We start from the raw sequence: 23,474 nt of genomic DNA on the forward strand, positions 1-23,474 counted from the left end.
AGGAAAACAGAAAAGAGATAAACGTGAGAAGAATGAAAAGCAACCAACTGAGCAACCAAGCAAGTAATGATGAGAAAATCAGGAGCAGTCCAAAAAACAGAAGCCAATAGCAAATAAGAAAGAATCAAAATATTGTAAAAAGAACAAGCAGCAGAATGCAACATGACTGAGCCATGATCGGAAAGCATATGGCATTTCCCCCCCCCAACAGTAGCTGGAAGAAAGAGATGGCAGTAGAGCATGTTGCAGGGGCAGGGGAGCACTGATATTGCCGGTGGCGGCAGGGACAAAAGGAGGATGTTTAAGTCTGTATGGATATTTAACAGGCAGACTTGAACATTTATATGTGTGCATGGGTTCAAAAAAGCATAAGGGCATACAGACTGGGGAGTCGTGGTTGAAACTAAGGGGGGAAACACTAACACAAACCACACTGGGGAAGCCTATTTACCTCTAGGACCTGCTAGCATGGAATCTCTGCTATGTATTAATGATGAAATCACTTGTTTGCTCTGGGAAAGTAAAGTGTGCTTTGCCTGACTAAATGGCGATAACGTCCATCATGTAATGGAAAAAAACAAAAAAACAAAAACGCAAAAAGCGGGGCAAACAGTTTGTTTACTGACAGCCAGAGTCAGTAAAATGTTTGTGTAGCTAGGTGAATACAAACCCTTCCATTCATTTTGGTCTCTAGAGCTTCCTGTTAGTGTGTGAGTGTGAGCGCGAGTGTCAGAAAGAGTGCATGTTTATATATGAGGGTGTGGGTGTGTTTGTCTAAACCTCACCTGATCCTGACGTCCGTCGCTCCCTCTCCTTGTGCATCTGATGTTGCTCCATCATCCTATCAAGTGCAAGGTTTTCACGACTCTTTAAAGCTGCAGTTTGTGGCGATAAATCAGCCTAATGTGTAGCTTTGACTGTGTCTCTGTTAAAAACACTACTAATCGTTTTAAAGGGGACCTGTTATGCTAATTTAAAATCACAGATGGTATAACAAGCAGACGCATCTACCGTGACATCATCCAATCATTTCTAAAGGTCTCATTGTAAACAGTTGGCTCATTAGCTAACCAGTTGTTAATAAGATAATCCTCCGTTTTGAAACCTATCATGACAAAGATTTAGAAAACAAATTTCAGTTTTTATTCAATATGACCCACAATGACTGACTAAGCCCATAAACTCAACAGGAAAGTGTTTACTGAGGTCAAGTCAGAAAACTATTCTCCCATAGACTTATAGTGGAGCGCAAATCTTCTTGCAACCACAGCTATCGCCATCTGGTGGCCTTCAGTTAGAATGCAGGTTTAAGACACTTCCACATTGATTTTATTTTCTTGAACTGGAAGCTACCTCCATTTATATCCTTACACTCTGCTATAGAAACTCGTCATGATTCAAAATGTTCCATTGTTCGTCCTAGACTAGGCGTTTGTCAACCCCTATCCATTTTCTACATCTTATCTGTGGCCAGGATGCGGGGCAGCAGCCTAAATAGAAGAGCCCAGACCTCCGTCTAGCCCAGCCAGTGCTACCAGCGTATCCGTGGCAACACAGAGGGGTTCCCAGGCCAGCCAAGAAACATAATCACCTGAGTCCTGAGTCTACCCCGGGTCCTTCTTCTTGTTAGGACATGGCCAGAACACCTCGCCCAGCAGGTGCCCAGAAGGCACCCTAACCTTGCTTTAGCTCCTGCACGGACCAACTGTGTGGGGTGATGGAGCACCTCTTCAACCTGAGCCTGAGGTTGGGAAGAGTCCCACAGCTCTGGAAAACCTCCTGTGTTGTACCAGTGCCAAAGACTTCACGCCCCAAGGACCTCAACAGCTACAGGCCGGTGGCTCTGACATCCCACCTGATGAAGACCCTGGAGCGGTTGGTCCTGGCTCAGCTTCGGCGCCTAACAAGCTCATCACTGGACCCACTTCAGTTTGCCTACCAGCCTGGCATTGGCGCGGATGATGCCGTCATTCACCTCCTACATCGTTCCCTCGCTCACCTGGAGACCGCTGGAAGCACTGTGAGAATCATGTTCTTTGATTTCTCCAGTGCCTTCAACACTATTCTTCCCTCGGTTCTGAAGGACAAGCTGGAGAACTCTGGAGTGGACCATCACCTCACTACCTGGATTTTGGACTACCTCACCGACCGACCACAGTATGTGAGGACTCAGGGCTGTGTGTCGGACAGGGTCGTCTGCAGTACGGGGGCCCCACAGGGAACGGTTCTGGCTCCGTTCCTCTTCACCATCTACACTGCAGACTTCTCCCACAATTCCACCCAGTGCTTCCTGCAGAAGTTCTCTGATGACTCTGCAATAGTCGGCCTCATCACTGATGGGGACGACAAGGAGTACAGAGGACTGACTCAAGACTTTGTGGACCGGTGCCAGCTGAACTACCTCCAGATCAACGCCAGTAAAACCAAGGAGCTGGTGGTAGACTTCCGCAGGCACAAGCATTCTCCACTGCAACCACTGAACATCCAGGGTATGGACATTGAGGCTGTGGACAGCTACAGGTACCTTGGTGTTCATCTGAACAACAGACTGGACTGGACTCATAACTCAGACGCCCTCTACAGGAAAGGGCAGAGCAGGCTGTACCTGCTGCGGAGACTCAGGTCGTTTGGGGTGGAGGGCCCACTCCTGAAGACCTTCTATGACTCTGTGGTGGCTTCTGCTATCTTTTATGGTGTGGTCTGCTGGGGCGGCAGCATCTCTGCTGGGGACAGGAAGAGACTGAACAGGGTGATCCGAAGGGCCAGCTCTGTTCTAGGATGCCCTCTGGACCCAGTGGAGGTGGTGAGTGACAGGAGAATGGCGGCTAAGCTGTCATCCCTGTTGGACAACGTCTCCCACCCCATGCAGCAGACTGTGACAGCACTGAGCAGCTCCTTCAGTGGGAGACTGCGGCACCCACGGTGTGGGACGGAGAGATTTCGCAGGTCTTTCCTCCCCACTGCTGTCAGACTCCACAACAAAGACTTTAACTGAACAAACACACACATCCACACATGTGCAATAACACTAAGTGCAATAATCTTTTCTGGCATCGTTGTATTTTTACTCAGTTGTATATAGCATTCGTATTCTATTTTTATCTTATTGTATATTTTTATTCTATTTTATTCTACTGTATATAGTATATTATTTTATTCTATTCTGTACAGCTGTGTACTGTATTTATTCTTATTGTATTCTAATTTTTGCGTCATAACTTTTGCACTGTCCACTTCCTGCTGTGACAAAACAAATTTCCCACGTGTGGGACTAATAAAGGTTATCTTATCTTATCTTATCTTATCTTATCCCTCATCCTTGAAACCAACTTTCTCCTGATTGGTTAACCCTCGCAAACAGGAGATTGTAAAATACGATGGATCGCTTCTGTATTTACAGCCAATGCCTGACATGTTTGCTGTTAGTGACATCATTCAGATCAAAGAGTGTCTACAGGGCTCTAAAGCCTCGCAGGCCCAAAGGGATTACCTGTGCATGCTGACTGGACTATTTGAATCATTGGCTCAAAAATGAGCATGCACCACTGTAACGGTATAAAAATATGACAGAAAATAAGAAAAAGCATAATAGGTCCCATTTAATACTTACACATTTAACATTAACTAGCGAGTTTGGATCTACAGACTAGCTTACTGTTTTGTAAAGTCTTCCACTAGCTTTACATGTTTTACACTATTTCTGCTCGTGCTCTCATTGTAAAAGTTTACCTCCTCTGTGCTTCGTTTTCGTCCGAGGAGGGCCCATTTTGGCGCTGCACGACCGGGCCTGAAAGACACAAAATAAGAGGAAAAAAAAGCAATTAAACCACAGAAATAATCAGCTTCTATGCGTGTACACGTAAGCCCTTATTACTGTTTTATTCATCTCCAACACTTTCCCCTTTTTTGCTGAATATCACCCCTTATAGCACCACATACCAAACACTCGTTTGTGACCGCACCGACAGAAAAAAAAGCAAAGACAGCTTCAAAAATGTTCAACATTTCTCAGTTCAACAGGGAGTTTTTTTCATATTGAGACAAACCACATAAAAAAGGACTCAAATGACAGAAAACAGTTAAGTAGTGTGCTCAGGGAGAGAAGCTGAATAAACAGATAGCAACAGCATCATGTGAGGCACTGCCCTGGAGGCCTGCAAGCTGTTTATAATTGCTGAACAAGTTGCCAGCCACAGAAATTTCAACTGTGAAACACGAGAGAAAAGAACTGAAACAAGTGGAACAAACAGAAACCCGACAGAAAAATCTAAAAAATACTGCATATAGTGCAAAACAGCAAAATTCATTTAGTAAAATACATCTAATCTCTCTTGTTAGTAGCTGGTTTTGGATAATCAACATCAGCCACATGATCATCTCAGTTTAGCACTTTTGCTTGTTGACCAACTACAGACAGAGCGAAGGAGTCAGCACCTCATTCTGGAGCAGCTATTAACGGGGGGAACGCTTATCACATATCACCAGAATACCAGTCATTAAACTTCAACGCCCACCGTGACATCAAGATCACCGACGGGTGATATTTCCGTTCGCTGCGTCTGGAGGATGTGGGGCAGCAGGCGGGGTGATGGGGGCAGTCAACACTGGGCACAGTCGCAGCTTGAGACGCTCAGTCTGGATCATTTCCCCCACGCCGTTACATCAGCAGCAGCAGCCTGAACCATTATTACGAGGCAGGATGAAGCCACGTTTTCATGTTGTTTACTCAAATTCTGACCACACCATCCGAATCCTCCAACAGATATCAAGACTCATCAGACCAGACAACAGTTTTCCTTCTGTTGTGCAGTGGAAAACACGTACAAATTGTAGCCTCACTTTTCTGCTCTTAGCTGATGGGAGTGGGCTGCTGTAGCCTGTCTGCTTCAAGGTGTTGTGCTTTCAGAATCTTCTGCATACTTTGGTTGTAACAAATGGTTATTTGAGTTACTGTCACCTTCTTAATAGGTCAAAGCAGTCTAGCCATTTTCCTCTGACCTCTGGCAACAACACTGCTCAACAGTTTCTCTTTTCAACATCCTTCACCTGCATGACATAATGCTGACTAAATTTCTGCTTTAACGAGCAGCTGAACAGGTGTACCTGTCGAACCGGTACAGTGAGAATACTCGGGCGCAATGGCGAGAAAGAAATTTAAATCCAGGGCTCACTTGTCAGTTACCACAAGCTACAATTCATGCTGACAAATTGAAAACGGTTTGGTTTTCGATTCTTTTAATGGCTCTTTAGCTTTAACCATACGCACAGAAGACAGAAGCGACAGAAGACTTGAACGTGTCTTTGACGCTCCCATAAATTCAGCTCGTTATCTCGTGGTAATTATTAACTTTCCTTCATGCACATGCTAACATCTACAGCATGTATTACTTTTAAAGTGATACTTCAGGGACTCAATCGTGAAACACGAGCCAGTTAACACAATATCAAGACTTCACAACCCTTCAACAAATAGTAACGTCGCAGATGTTAACGAGACACTCGTCAGCCTGCGCTGTGCTGTTTGTGTGTCCATGAATATGTATAAATGTGGGTTTGTTTGTATTTCTGCTGTTGACACGAAGCATCGTATATGCTTCTTCCTGTTGTCATGGTGAGGGCAAGGGAAGAACATGGAGCCCCGGGGGAGGATGGGACCTGATCATGCTTGTAGACATTTTACTGGAGCTAAGGAGCCCACTGACTGTGTGTACATTAGATGTGATGATAAAAACAAAGAAGCAGCTCTTCCTCCCCCTCCCTTCCATTAACACACACACACACACACACACACACACACACACACACACACACACACACACACACACACACACACAGATAACACATTACAAACAACAGCTACCATAGACGTAGGCACGAGGTGACAAAAACAGACAAATGGATACACAATGCTTTCTATCACCACAAATAAATTACTTTAAGTATTATGTAAATATGACTCTGATTTGTACTTTCCACTAAGCTGTCAGTTTAGATAACCTGCCTCATTTACTCAAGTAGAAACTACCATGAATTCATCACAGAGTGTAATGAGATTCTGCTTCTCCTTTCCCGATGTGTGCGACAACTCAGGTAGACTTCATAGCCTCATTATGGCTGACAGTGCAAATGTATGATACTTTTACTGCTTGTAATCACAGACTGTGAGTGTCTGGACAGATCGTCAGCCGTCTGGCCGGTAAGCTACAACCATCACTACAACCAGTGATGTAAAATAGCTCCTTAAATGCATTGCTCAGTAAAAAAGAGAACACTTGATTATCACAATATGACAGAAGGTCAGTCAAAGCAGTATGCTTGGTTAGCAAACACTAACCATTGTGAATTCATTCACCTGCTTTTGGTGCAAATGAAATTGACAGCAGGTGCACTGAAGAGAAAGCAACAAGAAGACCCCGAAAAAGGGAAATGTTTTACAGGTGGTAGCCACAGACCATTGCTCTCTCTTTACTCCTCGTGACAGTACCTGCAGCCCATTCATGTGGCACCGATAATCCACCTGCTTCAGGATGCTGTCACAGGAAGGTCTGCTGTGTCTCCTAGGTTAGTCTCAAGTGTGTCTGTTACACAAGGTGAGCTGGACAAGGCCAGAGAAGGGTATCAACGCAGCAGCAGGACCTGTATCTGCTTCTTTGTGAGAGGAGGATCACTGCCAGAACCCTAATAAATGACCTCCATCGGGCTATGTGCAGATTTCTCACCAAACTGCTCTAATCGGACTCCATGAGGGTAACACAAGGCCCCCACATCTTTAGTGGGAAATGTGCTCATAACCCGGTGCTGTCCACTCTACAGCCCTGCCCAGCTCTCCTCATATAATGGGATCTACTTCACAATCTCGAGACTGTGCTGGAAGACACAGCAAGCCTTCCTAGCAGCCATCCTGGGGGCAGAGGGCTGGTAGGAAGCCCCTGCCACCTAAATGGGTTGCAGGTCTGATGCTACCAGCAGTGACAAGGTCACAAACAAAAAGCAAGACTAGAGAAAAATCAGTGAGGCAGGATAAAGAGAGAGCATTGGTCTGTGGCTAAACCACTCTATTTCGTTGTTCCTTTCATTTGCACCAGAGCAGGCCAAAAGGATTCACAATGTTTTTTTTCCTTCCTAACTGAGCAGATTGAAATCCCTGCAGTTTAACTGAGTGTACCCATAATTCTTTTTGTTTGCTTAAAAGACAAAGTGCTGATAGATCAACTAAAAGCCCTGCAATAAAAACACTACTCAAGTAAATGTAGCATTTTATTGGTGTACCTGGTCAATGTGTAACAACTTTTTCTTGAGTGTGGTAACTTAGTGCAGGTTCACAGCAGACCTTCAAAGGGAAAGAAAGACAAATCTAGGGTTCTGACAATGATTAGCTGGAAATCTGTATCTTGAAATTTCCTTTCATGTAAAATACTGGACACACCTGTGAGTCTCAGGAGGTATTTAGAGAAGAGCAGAGTGGAGAATCTAACAAATGGCAGACAAAGAAAGATCTGAAAATGAACTGAACTGAATGTGTTGGATGTTTAACATGGAATGTAATGTAGAGGAAGTGCAAGGATGTAAAAACACTGAAACAAAGCTGAAGTTGCTCAATATTAGACCAAAGTGCACACATTTCACCACTGAAGGGAACACAATGCACAATTACCTTCATAACCAAACGATTCCTATCAAAAGAAATGGTGAATATTTAACTTCCCTCCATGTTTCCAACAGTCTCAGACGATCAAAGATATCCATAACTGCTGGATGATTTAATCAGTCATGCATGTATGGCACTTACTGAGGATGATGATGGCTGAAGAAACCTGCCTGAGGACTCCAGGTGAAACCTCTGGAGTGATCATGGTGGGAAACTTTCCACAGCCTACCAGCGATCAGTACTGCGTGACACTAGAGTGTCAGTGTGGAAGCTTAGCACAAACAGCGTTGTCGAGTAGGAACAGATATGTGTCCCAGGAGCAGAAATGCCTTGCATGTTGAGGCCCATGATCCCACATCGAAATGCACCCAAAAAAAGGAGAGCTGCCACATGAGCATGACGGGGTACGACATTCAGGCTCCCTATGAGATATTTTAGCCACCAATGGGGGGTGGGTCACAAGGGTGGGATGGGATGACACCGCAGTTAAACACTCACAGATATTCTCTCTCAGTATCTCCACAGTATCTATGCACAGACACTCACACACACATACACACACACAGAGCTTATAAGTAGCTTGTAACCAGAGATACTCAGGAGCTATTTAGTAAACCAGAGATAAGTGTGAGGTTAGTGTCAAATTCAGTTCAGGCCTAAACTGAATTTAGGCCTGAACTGAATTTATTCAGTTAGCTGTACAAAGAACTAAAATATCCTGATCTCTTTTTTGTCATTTTCTAAAAAAAAACATTGAAAAATCTCAAATTTCAGGCAGCCACCAACAGCCCTTTCATGTTGTTATTTTTACCTCTGCTGAGGAGATCATGCGATCAATTTTTTTTGTTTTCTTTTCTATGTATTTTCGTTTGTCTCTTGAAAGGTCAAGGGTGGATCTGCATGAAACCTGAAGTTACGGTTGGCACCACTCAAAGCAATAAATTTTTTTGGAGTCAGAACAGAAACGGGATCTGAATCCTTAAATCTCTAGAATGGTTCTGTGCACAAATACATATAATAAAAAATATTAATCCAGGGACTCAATTCATGCCTGCTGTTTGGCTTACCGTTGAGCCTGTACCTGCAGTACATACATTTAACCAGCAGGGTGTAGTAGAGCTTAGCATAGCAGTTAGACCTCTGAGGGTGTAACGGCTTTATTATCAGCCATACATACTTTCTTGCTATATTCATGCATTGTATCTTAAACCAGCTCATGCTGTCTGTGCAAATCTTTCCCCGAATGAGCAAGTACCCATACTGAAGAACACCCAGGTAATGAAAACAAGCTGAAAACAACCTGGATCATTTCATTGCAGTAACCTGACATTCTTTTCAGATAAAAATAGATGTAAATTGATCACAGATGAACAACTGAAGACAGCTGCCTGAAGTACGACCCAAAATCCTCCTGAAGTTCCACTTAAAACATTAAAGTTCTCCAACACCAACAGCTAACAGCTCAGAAGCTTTCATCTCCCGTTTCACTGCGGAGAGAGGAACGATTTAATTTGAATCAAGCATTCGGAAAATGTCCTTAGCCTGCCAGGAAGTGAAACGCAAAAGCAGAATGCCTGTTTCTAATGAGAAATCTGAATGATAAAAAGGTAACTGAGTGAATGCTTAAATAGCTAGAAAAAGGAGCAACAGTGATCAAGAACATGTGCTTATTCCATTACTGACAAATGCTCACCTCCGCTGTCAGGTGAGCTGAGGACGTTGAGGGCGAACAGCATGGCGTTGGAGAAGGTGGTGGCCTCCTCCTTACTGGCAAAGTTCAGCCCGTAGACCTGCCGGGCATCACGCCACTGATGGAAGGTCGGGGTGGCCTGATTGTACTTCAGGCCCTTCACTATGGAATAGTTGATCACCACCTTTGTTGGAAGAAAGAAAAGAATCGGTGTACGTGAATGTGATCATCTAAGACAGGAACTCAATATTTGCCAATTAGTTCTGCCAAGGTTAGAATTTATTATTGTTAAAGTAGATGTATTATTCTAATTTTCACATCCATATGTTTTATTAATGACTCTCCTGACATACTTTTACAAGACTCAGAGTTCAATTTATTTATCTTATACTGAGCTTTCAGTTCATCCTGGCTGAAAAAGCTATATCCATTTAGGGGAACCCTCCTTTCAGCAGACAGTGGATGAGGCTGCTGTGCTCACAGGAATTACTTGCATACCCGATGAGCATAATATTAACCAGTGACATGCTGAACATATATATGAGCTGTCCAGAAAAATCCTTAAATAAATACATGTCTACCTGCTTTTTATGAAGGCAGTAAGCTCTGCTAACATTATAAAGAAGTTCATCCTAACTGGAATAGCTAGATTTTTGATTATTATGCTAAAGGTCATAGCAGGTAGACCCAGGCAATGAACCTTATTCATACAAGATATAAGTACTTGGAAAAAATTTATAACTGTAGTTATAGCAACAGCAATAAAACCTCTTATGATGAACATCCTAAATATGCTATTACGACGACGGCTTCTGTCTGTAACATGATCGACAGCCATCAGACTCAATGTTAGCAGTTCATCAGAGGATGAGGCCTATTCTGAAATGTTTAGCAGGAATTCAGCTGCGTAGATTAAATGATTTTATTAATGTCACAGTTTTTGTTTCAAACCTATGTTGGGCTCCGACTTGTCTCTCTAATGAAACTATAAACAAATACAGAGGTAAAAACTTGTTTGTTAAAGACTTCAGGTTGTTTTTGTCTCATTTGGGGGATTAATGATCTTTATTTTGTCCACATTTTCTTCTTTTAAATCATTTTAGTGATGATCTGTCTGAGTAAACTGAAAGCATTAAACAAAGTCCTTCTAGACTTGTAATGCTGAACGCACCCAGCAGCAGCAGCTCCGTACTGCATATTCTGTGTAAAGTGTGCAGCACAATCTCCGAAATATCATCTATCTAAAGAACTGAAGAATTCCTGCTTTTAAATGGTCTGATAATAATCTGAGTGCCTTTAACAAGATCATGTATCTTGTACATTTTATTCCAGATCAAATGATAGATGATGAACAAACTGTCTCTGTTCAGATCATGTTGTATTTCACTCTATACTGCACACTTGTGGTCAAACTACAGAAAAACAAGCTTACAGGGACTTGAAGATCAAAGCTTATAACGATTAAATTAAGATACAGCTGAAAATACATATGATACTGAAGATACACGGTGAAATGTGTTAAAAAACACCCCTACTTAATAAATATTCTTGCAGGCTTAACTATTCTAAAAAAAAGGGGAATAAACATGTGTTTATAAGGGACAGGGTTTAGCATAGTATTTAGTATGTAGACTGTAGCAATGATTTATTGATTGCTCTTATTAAGAACCTTATAAAAACTATTTAACTGCATCTTTATGATGAATATGAATATGCAGACCCGTGAGCAGGGAAGATTTTTTTGTAGCTGAAGCTTCCTGGTTTATAGTTTATTTGTAGTCACGTCTGAGCAGGTATGCCTCAGCCGGCCATTAAACTAGTCCACGTGCAGAGCAAAAGAGGGATTACATTTTCTGAAATGCAATCTATAAACCATGAGCTATTATCTTGCATGCGTATGACACAATAACAACTGCATGAAGATAAACGGAATCAGCAGTCTGAACCATATAAAACTAAAGAACCATTAAAACAGGAGTGAAAACACAAATCCAGTCATGAATATCAGCAGTGTTTCTTTGCAGCAACTGAATGGATTTACGCATGTAAACATGGTCGAGACGACCTGATGAAGTTAAAATCGAGCATCAGAATGAAGGAAAAAGTTGGCTTAAGTGATTTTCAATGTGGCATGATGTCTGGTGTCAGATAGTCTGAGTATCTCAGAAACTGTTCATCTGCTGGAATTTCAGATTGGTCCAAAAAGACAAAAACATCCAGTGAGCAGCAGTTTAGTTATTGATGCCAGACGTCAGAGGATAATGACCAGGCGGCTTTGAGTTGATGGTTGGCAACAGAAACTCAAATAACTACTTGTTACAATCAGTAAGTATCAGTGCAGAAGACCATCTCTGAATGTCCAGCATTTTGATGCTTGAAGCAGATGTTCTACAGCATCCACACCAGGTGCCACTAATGCCAGCTAACAAAAGGAAACTGAGGCTACATCTTGAGATGCCGTTTGAGTTCTCTCTACTTCCACAGTCACCAGATCTACATCCAACAGAGTGCTTCTGGGATGTGCTGGACATAATCAACATGCACCAGACAAGTCTCCAGGACTGTGTGATGCTATCATGTCTTTGTCAAGCAACATCTGTGTCTCCAGATGTGAGAGTTGCTGAATAAAAAATTAAGAATTAAGCCAGTTCTTAAGGTTAGAGGAAGTCCAACTCAGGACTAGCAAAGCGTACCTAATAAAGTAGCTGGTGAGTGTATAATTGGAAATCCTCTCTGTTTTAGTGATACAGTAAATTATAAAAATAATAGTAATCTACAACCTTATATGGAAATAGAAAAATCAATAGATTTGTATTTATACTGAATTGTCACTAACACTATCCAGCGAAACATCCACTCGTCATGCGACGTGCGCTGCTGGTTGCTTGTGACTCTCACCTGCTGGTCCTGCAGTTTAACGCCCACCACTCTGAAGGTGTTGTTGGCAGTATTGTGGTAGATGTTGATTCGGCTGAAGCCCTGTTGCCCAGGCTTGATGGGCACCCATTTCTTACTGGCATCATCGTAGACCATCACAGAGGCCCGCGCCTGGCAGATACTCTGTTCACTGGTATAGAAGAAGGGGAGAGGGAACACAAGATCAGAAGGTCTGGTAAACATCCTAGAAAAAGTGCTTCGTTTCACTCTTTATACTGTCAGCGTTGACCTTAAAAGCAAATATAACGGCAGTCAATAAAATAAAACCAGTGAAACAGATTTAGTGTGTAATTTTCTGGTGAGCCGAGGGCCACTGGGACTGGCGAGCCACACCTTTTTTCAGTCACCACTTAAGGAGGAACATTTTGCCACTGTAGGAATCTGACAGCTTATATATGTGCCGTGCATGTGCTGAGTAAAGGACGGGTTGCTGTTTTTAAAATCTATAAACAAGACCTCAAACTAAAACTAAACTCTGGAAAATTCCCCTTTTCCTTGTGGCCTTTACTGTGGTGCAGTTTCATAAAAAAACAAAACAGGCATCGATGCAGAAGGGTGTGTGTGAGTGTGTGTGGCGTGCTGGCTAATGACACACTGTGTTAAAAACATGTGTTTGATCAGCACACATGTTGCCAGCTACAGGCACCCTTGGTAAGAAGCTAATGAAAAGTCAGAGGACACACGGCTACCAGTGAGCATTAAATAACCGTGTTCACAACCACAGAACTGCAAAGAAATTACTTCAGTGTAGAGATGCATTTGGCCACTGACTGATGTGGCTTACACAAGTCACATCACAAAATTATCAGTTACAGCGGACGCAGCTTTGTAAAAGTTTAACTCGTTTTTTTGCGTGTGGCGACCGCCTTGACTTTAGCAGCACGCGCTCCTAAAAGTGAACTCATGCTGCTGAAGCCACAGCGTGGAAGCACATGTGAGAAGGTGGCGAGGAAAAGAACAGGTGACAACTTCAAGTTCCTGAAATTTCCACTTTCAGCACCTCAGAGATTGACACTCTCTGGACGTTAGACACATTAGCAGCCTGAAGGTGTGAGGGCCGGAGAAAGAAAACTAACAAAGCGCTGGTTGTGTGCACATTGCCTTAAACTCTGCAACAGTTTGTGAAAAATAACATAGAGCATAACAAAACTTCCCACACTGAAGGAGTGGATTAGCTGGCAAAAATATTCAGAAACAGATTACAAATCACAGAATTCATTCCAGCTTTAACAATATAGGAAATCAGCAAACTCCTCACATTTCACAGGGAGGTACCATAGACTATATTTATAAGAGGCCTCTCATTGCACCTGGGACTGAAAAGTGACGCCTTCATCCGGTACAAGGGGCGGCTATAGCTATAAAAGAAATCAAGACTGTACAGAAGTCTATGGGAAAATGACCCTATTTCTTACTTGATTTATGACCTGAGCAAAAATCAGTTTACCATCTCAATTGTTCATTTCAACTAAATGAAATATAAAGTTCATTTGGTAAAATATGGCCTCAGTCAGAAGAACACATACAACAAAAAGGGCATGGTACGCTTTAAGGAGCGGTTCCTATTGCATGACCTTTTTCTCTGTTAGATTAGATATTTAGTGTGTAAGTCTGTTGTGTCCATCTTTTATATACAGTCTATGTCCTCTCGTCCTTTGGTTGGCAAGTGGATCAATTGGCAATAATGTCAAGGTTCTCAGCAGCTGACACAGCTGCTCTCTTATGCTTGCACAATTAAAGGCTGTGAATTATTCAGGGCGTGCCGGTCCCATTTGTCCTTTCAAAAATGGATAAATGAACAAACTGTAGCTGCCTTTAGGTTTACAGTTTGGATATGGTTTTAATATAGAATATATAATTCAATATGAATATAGTCAACTGAGACTTTCAAATGACTGAAAAGACAAAAAAATGCATGCAAAATTGCAGAGAGAATATTTAAAAGTGCCACTGAACTTATTATATGCCACCTTGTTACAGACAGAACAATTTACTAAAATTAAATGATCAATAAAAATAACAGACGGCTAAGATAAGTTAAGATAAGATAAGATAACCTTTATTAGTCCCACACGTGGGAAATTTGTTTTGTCACAGCAGGAAGTGGACAGTGCAAAAGTTATGAGGCAAAAATTAGAATACAGGAGATGTGAAAAGAAGGTTGGTTTGCACAGAATTTATTAGGAGCCACGATTTGCTGCAAAGGCTCTGAGGACATCAGCGCTGAAATGCCACCGTATGAGACCCTTCTCTGACATCCTTTCCTTCAACGTGCCGCTCTGCAGGAGGAAGACAGCATGACACCTGAGAGACCCCCTGGTGCAGCACTAACATGTTCGGTCTCAGCCGGCTTCCTCTTACTTTCCTGCAATCAGCTGCTCTCTGGTTCCCTTGTGGTTGTTTTAACAGCCTCACAAAAAAGTCAGCGATGATGAGATAGCAGCATTTTCTATTGGATTCACCCATGCAGTAAATTCCTATATTATTCAGAAAATGTAAGTCAGACAAGGAAGTGATGTTTTCTGATAAAGACGTTGTAAAATAAGAAATGTTATTAGTGGTATAAAATAACCTGCTGTCAAAATGTTTTCCGATCCCTTCGAAACCACTTATCTGGGAATGTCAAAATAAAAGCACCGCTCTGACACATGACAGCTGTGTCGAGTGCATCATTTTTGGGTAAAAATGTCTGAACAAAGTGAGCAGCACATCGCAGCGCTCCTAAGGGAGGAGACTTTAAAACTCGCTTGACAGACGGACTCCCACGGTTACAACCTCCCTCCCTCTGTCAAGTATCCATCTCTCCCCACTGCACAACTGCTGTTGAGCTAACCGGCAGCAATATCACCATGTGAGAGTAAAAAGCAAGACAAAAGTGAGTGCTGATGCCTGGAAAATGGTTACACAATAAAAAAAAATCTCTGTCTGGGGACAAACAGGAACTTCAAAATGAAACAGGAAATTCAGGCGGGCAGACGGAAATATGAAGTCCCCTGAAAATAGCACAAATCTGAAACACAAAGCAATCCGCTGCAGGAAAGAATTGCAAGTTTTATCAGACAAAATTAAAACCCCTGAATAACACCGATCATGCCATTGCACTGCAATGATATGCTGGAAAAATCAGGAGTCCTGGCAACTGAGTGAATGTTATTTAGGAATGAAAACACACAAACTCCCACGATCCAAATCTGATCAAGCATGTGTTGAAAATACTGAAGACTTAACCCACAACCAAGTGGACCAAAAGGCTCCCATGTTTATGACCTGATGGGTCAGAGCTGTTTTGGTGGCACGATGAGGGCCGTACAGTATTGGGCAGGTTGATCTGTGTATTTGATAGGTATGATTCATCCTTAACCTCCACATTTCTTGGCATCTAAAATAGATACAAACACATTGCTTCTGCTTAGCCAAGCTTAGAGTTAAAATCAACTTATAATCTAGCAATGCAAAACGATGCGGGACAAGTACAAACGGCCTCTAAATACGTTTAACGGACCCTCTAATCACATAACAGACACTTCTCTCCACTTCAGAGATCTGACAGACCACCGCAGTCCCAGTGGGGCAGATCAGGGCGGGGAAAAGGGAGGCGGCTGCATCTCTGCGATGGATCTTCTTACAAAAACAGACCCTATTTCTGGAGCAGTTTGTGCCAGAGGTTGGATGGTTTCAGTTCTCCTCAACAAGTTAAAAAAAAAAATGTCCGTCTTGTCTAGTTGATCCTTAGACATTGCATGTTACTCAATCAACACATCATGTGATATAAAGCAAAAAAAGGGAAAAACAGGAGGACTGTAGGAGTATAAAAGTGTGAATTAGGACCATAACACAGGAGCTCTCACCAATTTCGATAGTGTGCTAAATGCTTCTGTGTGTGATCTACTATTTGGGGGTGCTGGAGTATAGATCATATGGCAAGGAACAAGAGAGAAAAGAAAATAGGTAGAGCATGAGGATAGTAGATGCTCATATTAAAAATGCTCAGTTTCAAAGAACGCAACAATACAAACTGTGCAAATGATGCCGGTGAACTGAAAGCAGAGGCTTCAAACCTCTCTATGCGCTTGCTTTCAGGCAGTTTGTATTTCCAGTTAAGAATCCGCATGATGTGAAAGCGAGGAGATATCTTTAATATGATCATCTTAGGCATAAAACTCTGGCTATGAACCCAGCAATCTGTTGTTTAAGCCTTCTGAAATCCAGAGGCATCAAGTCAGAAGAAAGCGAGCTTGAAGTGGGAGGAGGAGAGGACAGCAGATGAACTGAGGTGCAGAATTAAGGCCCAGTGTAATAAAAATAGGTAGTCTAAGAATAAGAATACAAATCTGTAAATTAGAATGATAGCTCACCTTAAAAAAGAAAGTGAACTGGTTGATTTTCAGGCAGAAAGCAAAGATGACTGAGTAAGAGATGACACACAGGAGAGGCTGTGACTATGTGTTTGTGACGAAAGGCGATATGGCATAATCTGAAAAAGGTCAGCTGTGGCTAAATATCAAAATCAGTGACATTAAAATTAACATGTTGAATCAAACTGATGTTCAAGGTTGTACAGAGGACAGCGGAATATTGAGGTTTATACTTAATCAATTCTTAACACTATTTTTGAACAGGCCTACCACCCCCATTTATGGTCCCAAGCTGTGGGTAGTGACCAAATGAATAAGACTGCAGATATAAGTAGCTGAAAATAGGTAGACACTTTGCAGGTGTGATAATAAAGCTAGGCTAAGACTAAACAATACGAAGAGTAGCTTAAAAAACTGCATGAATAATTGCAATTGGGCTGGCAGTAGCATGTTATAACGCAGGAGCCAGGCTCATTTTATGTAACTGAGACAGCCAACATAGACCAGAAAGTTCTTCTGTGAAAGACTGATTTTTTTGGCACATTTCTGTGACATACATTACGGCTGCAGCAGGCTTTTTTGTTTATATAGCAGTCTGCTTTTAAAATGTCACATCTGCACTTTATTTATGTGCCATGTTAAAATGTAAAAGACAGAAATCGTTGAGCTGTGTAGAGCTCAGAGGACATGCAGAGTAAGGTAATATTTCACTATGGCCTCATCATTACAAGTGACCTTTTACATTCATCTCATGAATAGAAAAAGAAATACATGTGTTTTTTACATTATATTGACAGGCTAATGAGACCTGCATTCAGCAGAAAGCAGTTCTATAAGCCTGTACATTCATGTTTTATTTAATATACAATCAATAGTAGAGCAGGGCGATATGGCCAAAAATATTTATCACGATATATATTTGAAAATTTGCGATAACGATATAACCGACGATATAATTGATGCGAGACAAAATACATCTCCACAACATTACTAGCGCAAAAAGACAACCTTCCATTTATTTTCACTTAAACAAGAAGCTGGTTTTTATGTACATTAAAGCTTTATAAAAATGTAACAGTGCAAATGCAAATTCCTTGCTGAAAGTTTAACCAAAAGGCATTTCCAGTAGAAATGGGCTGACATATCCTGAGCATAACCATGTATAATATCCACTGAAGTTAAAAAGAGGTGCTTTGCAACATTAAACTGCAGTGTGCAGTAAGCCTTTTTCGGACCATAAGGTGCACGGGATTATAAGGCACATTAAGCGAAACAAAGCAGTCAGATAAATCAAACTTTATTAAACTCATTCTTCTTGCTTCCTCCACTTCTGTACCATTGATTCATTAATGTTGAATTCTCTGGCAGCTGCTCTATTCCCATGTTGTTGCAGTATATTAATGACTAACCTCGTATTGTGGATGGATTATCTCAGTTGTTCTCCTGACTGAAGTTTGGTCCGTTTACAGCATCCTGCCATGCGATTGCATTTGTCTCTAACCATGAAGAACCTTCACGTTAACTTTTACAAGTGGAAAAGTGTTAGTGTTCGTCCTCCAGCTTCACTGTTTATGTTATGCTAACATAGCTGTGTCGCTAGCGATCATGTAGCACATCATTATATACCAGCTAGCCCAACTTCAGTAACCCTGCAAACGTCGCTGCTGTTTAGTTTCCTGTCTTCATTTATGTTGGAAGTGATAGCAGAGCTGTACGTTTGATTTTTTTCAGAAATCTCTCAGTCAGAACATGCAATATCATGCTTAGGTAACTAGCGAAACTAGCGAGCTAACTTCCGCTAGCTTCCTGCTAACTTCTAACTCCGTTAAATGTAATAACTTTTGTTTTCATGGATGCCTGGAAGTTAAACTTCATAGTTACACCTGGTAAAGCAGCAATGCTGATCGTTTTATTAAAGATGAAAGAATTTAGACAGTTTTTAACTCTAAGTGATGCTGCAGTGTTGTTTGACCTGAAGTTACGGAGTTTAGGACCCTGATTACTCCCAGATTTAAGAGCATCTTAGTCCGACAAATATGACAATAACAACGGCCGCTTGCATGTTCTGCAAAAAAATGTGCTTTGTTGTGTATCTGATGGACAAACACCAAACCAGTTCCACATCACGGAAGTTGCACCATTTTTACAAACCAATTCTGGTTCATCTGTTTCACTCAACAATCGGCCATGTGCGTATGAAAACAAAGGCACTGCGCATGCGCGTTTTACTCCCATTCTATCGCGATATTTCATTTTCCTATTGTTGCCTAACATTATACCGGTATTACCGTGAACGGTATAATATGGCCCAGCCCTAATCAATAGCCTCTAAACTGGCTCCACCTGTTGAACTGCTTGTTAACACAAATATCTAATCAGCCAATCACATGGCAGGAACTCAAAGCATTTAGGCATGTAGACATGTGAAAATGACCCACTGCTGAAGTTCAAACTAAACATCAGAATGTGGAAAAAAGGTGATTTAGGTAAGTGTTGGGGTCAGACGTGCTGGTGAGTATTTCAAAAACTGCTGATATGTTTGCACAACCTTTTAACGAATCGTCTAAAAAAAAAAAGACAAAATATCCACAGTTCTCTGGGCAAAAATCAAAAGAGAGTGGCCAGATTACTTTGGTCTGATAGGAAGGCAATAGTAAGTAGTAGGTATGCAGAAGAGCATCTCTCAATGCACATAGAAGCACTATGGCAGCAGACGACCACACCAGGTGCTACTCCTGTCAGAAAGAACAGCAAAAGGGAGGCTACAATTTGTATGCTGTTTTGACTGGACAGCACAATACTGGAAAATATTGCCTGAACTGATGAGTCTCGATTTCTGCTTGAGCAATCAGATAGCAATGTCAGAATTTGGTGTAAATAACATGAAAGCATGCATTCATCCTTCTTTGTATCAATGGCTGCTTACAATTGGAAGTCACAAATGATGATGACACTTTAAGGCCTCCGTAGCCACCAGATCTCAATCCAACAGACCATCTTTGGGATGTGGTCGAACAGGAGATTGGATCATGAATGTGCAGCCAACAAATCTGCAGCAACTGTGTGCAAAATATGGACCAGCATCTCTGAGAAATGTTTCCAGCAACTGTTGAATCTATACCATAAAGAACTGAAGCAGTTCTGAAGGCGAGCGGCAGTCCAATCCAGGACTTCCTAGTTGTAACTAATAAAGTGGCTGGTGTATTTGTATTGGTGCAGAGGAAACAAGTACTCTGAATATTCAAGTTCTTTCCTGGAAAAAGTGGATGCGATTTCCCCAATAGATCCCATCTGAGCGTTGCACCTTGTTTTTTCTGGAATAAGTAGGCTAAAGCTGAATAATAAATCCACCCCAAAGGCAGCCCGAGTGCGGTGAGAAGAAAAAGTAGCAGAAGAGAACAGTGGCAGTGATTGAAAAGAAATAAAAGAAGAACAGAGAAAGCTATGAAGGCTTCTGGTGCACTGAAGCCTTCCTCATGTCAAATAAAGCCTCATAGGCGAGCGGTAAAAATGAGGCCACATTCCCAGGCTTCTGAATTAAGCAAAGCACTTCCCTGCACACATGGTTAGACATATGTGCCTGCCTCACCCCACCCTCCTCCACACAAATCCTATATTATACAATTTGAGTGTTTCCCCTCAGAGATCAGTTATTTTCAGAAATGACTCCTCAAACTGATCACGACCAGAAAATACTAAGAGCATACGTTAGGGGTCGAGACATATTAGAAACAGAAGTTTCATATTTCTGTGAGGTCTGGCAAATCAAAGATTAGATCACTGGCTGTATTTAGTGCTACCTTGGCAGGGATGCGAGTGGGTCGTGGTGGGTTGCACGAGGCGTCTTCTTTGGGTAGCACCCGGGGGGCAGGGCTTCTGTTATCATGGCAATTAGCTTTTGTATCTGGGGTAATTGTTTCATCCTGCTGGTTCACAGTGGAAGGCACCCGAACAGATCTGAACAACTGATGAGTCATTAAGCACGACCCTGCGTGGCCGGCTCATGACCGTGGATCGGATTGTTAGGCCTTTGTTTCTGTGAAAACTAGATGTCAAAAACACTATTAAAGGACACTAAAGCGTCACAGAAATACACCGTCAGCAGAGATCTGTTGATACAAATGCATGACAAATCTATGACAGAAAAAGAGGTTAGTGAAGGTTAGTTTTCCCTTTAAATTTTCCTGGAATAACACTGCACTGCAAGAAATTTGCATGTTAAATTACAACAATTTCTTCTCCTACTCCCTTGTACTGCTCATAGTGAACTCTGGTTCACGGTGGCCCATTTTTAGCTAAACTATAACACTTTTTTCTCTACACTATTTTTAGGCACGTAATCAATGGGAACCACATCACACGCCCACAACAATCACAGCAAAACTAAAATGACTGCAGTAACCATGACAACACTTCTGAATTAATGACTTGTGCTTAAACATTTCCATCCAATTAGTTCTGTCGTTGGCAGGGGAAAAAAACAGTAATCTACTATAAAAATGTACAGCTCCCTACTGTATATTTTTACATATGTACCACAATAGAGGATACTATTTGAAACTTTGGCCATGGTTAATAATACGGGAGAACTTTTATCTAAAATTAATTAACTAAAAGGAGAAGCAGTGAGACCAAACATAAGACACATGCCATGCTATCATACCCGAGGTCTTTTTCAGCACCTCTGCTTTCCCCCAGCCTTTCACGTCACCATAAATCTCACTTAATTACTCTGTCAACTGTCACATCAGTTATCATTCACTGCAACTTGGAGGTGCCACAAATACAGCTTAATCTATCCAACTAATGAGTTTCATTTCATGCTAATTAAGTAGCCTAAAAAAAACAAAAACCCACCATAACCTCCCGCACAACGAAAGCCAGCCGAGAGAGAATAAAGCACCCAGAGAGGCAGCAGAAGTGATAATTACACAGCTTTATGCATCCCTTGTTGGTGCTGTAGCTAATAAAGAAATGCAGTCAGTGTCAGGGAGATGTTTGGGAAATAAACATTAGTAGCCTCAAGTGAAAAATGTTTCATTCCTGCAGAGGAATTTGCTCCCATATTGGAAATTTGGTTGTAGGAAAGGTCAGGAAGTCAAACAACCAACAGTGCAACCACTGTTGTAAAAGTTTCCATTGAAACATTATTAATTGTAACTACAAGGAGAGACATAACCCACTAACACCATGCACAGTAGCCAGAAATCCACCTCGGTTCTTAGTATCTTCTCGTTAAGGGTGAGGCAGTCAGTCTTATGATGTGATGTGAGGTGCTGCCCCTTTTTTTTCCAAACAGGAAGAGAAATACATAATTATACACCCACACACAGTATATTATGGTACCCATAGTGTACATACACCATTACATGGTAACAGATATTTTTAGTGAAGGGCCAGAAACAGGGACAGAGAGATTGGTTGTAAAGTAAGGATCCAGTTTAGTGTTATTATTATGCTCACAATGAGGATTATAGCCCCCGTGGCTTTAGAGCAGGGCAAAGCCATACATTTAGAGACGGGATGCCACTCTCTCTTTGTGTGTGTGTGTTTAAGTGGGTGAAGGGGTCTGGCTGACAGAAGGAAGAGGTCTGTCTGGATTAGAGACAGAGCATAGCAGGCAGATCATTACCTCACTGCAGCCTTAAATCTAAATTAACCCGGGCTTAACTCTCGTACAAGACCTCTAATCTGCTCCATGGGGGAAAGTAGTGTTCACAGGCACAGGCAGGGAAGGAGGCCCGAGGAACTAAAAACAGCACAAGCTCACTGTGGCTCACACACAGTGTGAAGCTGGGTCACTGGTAACCCGGCAAGCTATACACACTTAGTCTGTTTAAAGGATGCAGTGAGATATGAGGCAGGGGCCAGATTGCAGGGGTTGTAGTAACTGCCGCATGTAACCTAACACTGCTACTAAACTATATGGAGCACAGTCATTAAAAATAAATGAGAGTGACACACACTCACAGAGTTATAATTACAGTGTTTTTGCTGTCTGCATTTTGCCAAGCATGCCAAATCTGACTCTTAAAGGGACCATTTCTGCTTTTCTTTAATGTCCGTCACAGATTTAGTCCCATAATAATGGAAGATTATATCAAATATGGACCACGTTTTTCAAAAAATGAGGGTAAGTGTACAAATAATGCCTACGAGGGAGAAGCTCAGGCTTTAGACTGCTCTAAACAATCTGTATCAGACATGATTTTTTTCACTCTTGTCTCTGTATGATGTCAGTGAGAGCGGATATCCTTAATATATGAGCCCTGGAGCCCCGCCCACATGCTGTTTAGCTCTTTAAATCTCCTTTTACAGAGGGTTGACCAATCGGAAAAAGTGTGGCTTAAAGGGAGAGGAGCTAAACGGGCTTTTTACAGACAGCTGCACCCAGAAAAGGATGGTTTTTGTGTAGCTGTGAAAACACCTTAAGTACTTTTCCTGAGTTCAAGAGTAAAAATATGGAGTTGGAAATCTGAAAAACAAATGTAACATATATTTAATTCTACAGCAGAGGTGTACTTATTCAAAAGACCTTTGAACTCGTGTATCACAGTCCCGCTAAGTAGACAACTAAGACTATTTTAAAGCAACAGCACACAGCCGATTCACAAAGGCTTTCACATCCCAGATCCATCATGTTGTGCCTCACTCTTAATAGATCACAGGGCATTTATCTGACCCCCGCCCCACTCATATACGAATACTGCACAATATTGCAAAATGCAACTAAGCCTAAATGAGAGAGAACAGAGTGATGTGGTCTTAATGGCATTAATTTCAAACTGCATTAATGTGCTTATGTTCTTAGCCAAATGCCCCAGTTGTTCTGTGGAAAAGGTTC

At 41.8% G+C, this 23,474-nt stretch overlaps 1 protein-coding gene across 5 annotated transcripts in view; it reads right to left on the reverse strand.

The window, feature by feature from the left end:
• The window catches only part of evla (Enah/Vasp-like a), a 41,107-nt gene that overhangs the window by 6,950 nt on the left and 10,683 nt on the right, over nt 1-23,474 (reverse strand). For 4 of the 5 annotated variants that reach the window (XM_082515414.1, XM_082515413.1, XM_082515412.1 and 1 more), the window contains exons 2-5: nt 12,237-12,405; nt 9,342-9,522; nt 3,730-3,787; nt 786-841 (exon numbers count right to left, since the gene is read on the reverse strand). In XM_082515414.1, coding sequence (XP_082371540.1) covers nt 786-841; nt 3,730-3,787; nt 9,342-9,522; nt 12,237-12,405 — 464 coding nt within the window. Of the gene's footprint in view, nt 1-785; nt 842-3,729; nt 3,788-9,341; nt 9,523-12,236; nt 12,406-18,039; nt 18,892-23,474 lie in introns of those variants that run through there. The other variant, XM_082515415.1, reaches the window with a different exon arrangement.

Source organism: Aulonocara stuartgranti (assembly GCF_965226115.1).
Source record: "Aulonocara stuartgranti genome assembly, chromosome: 19".
In the NCBI taxonomy this organism is placed as follows: domain Eukaryota; kingdom Metazoa; phylum Chordata; class Actinopteri; order Cichliformes; family Cichlidae; genus Aulonocara; species Aulonocara stuartgranti.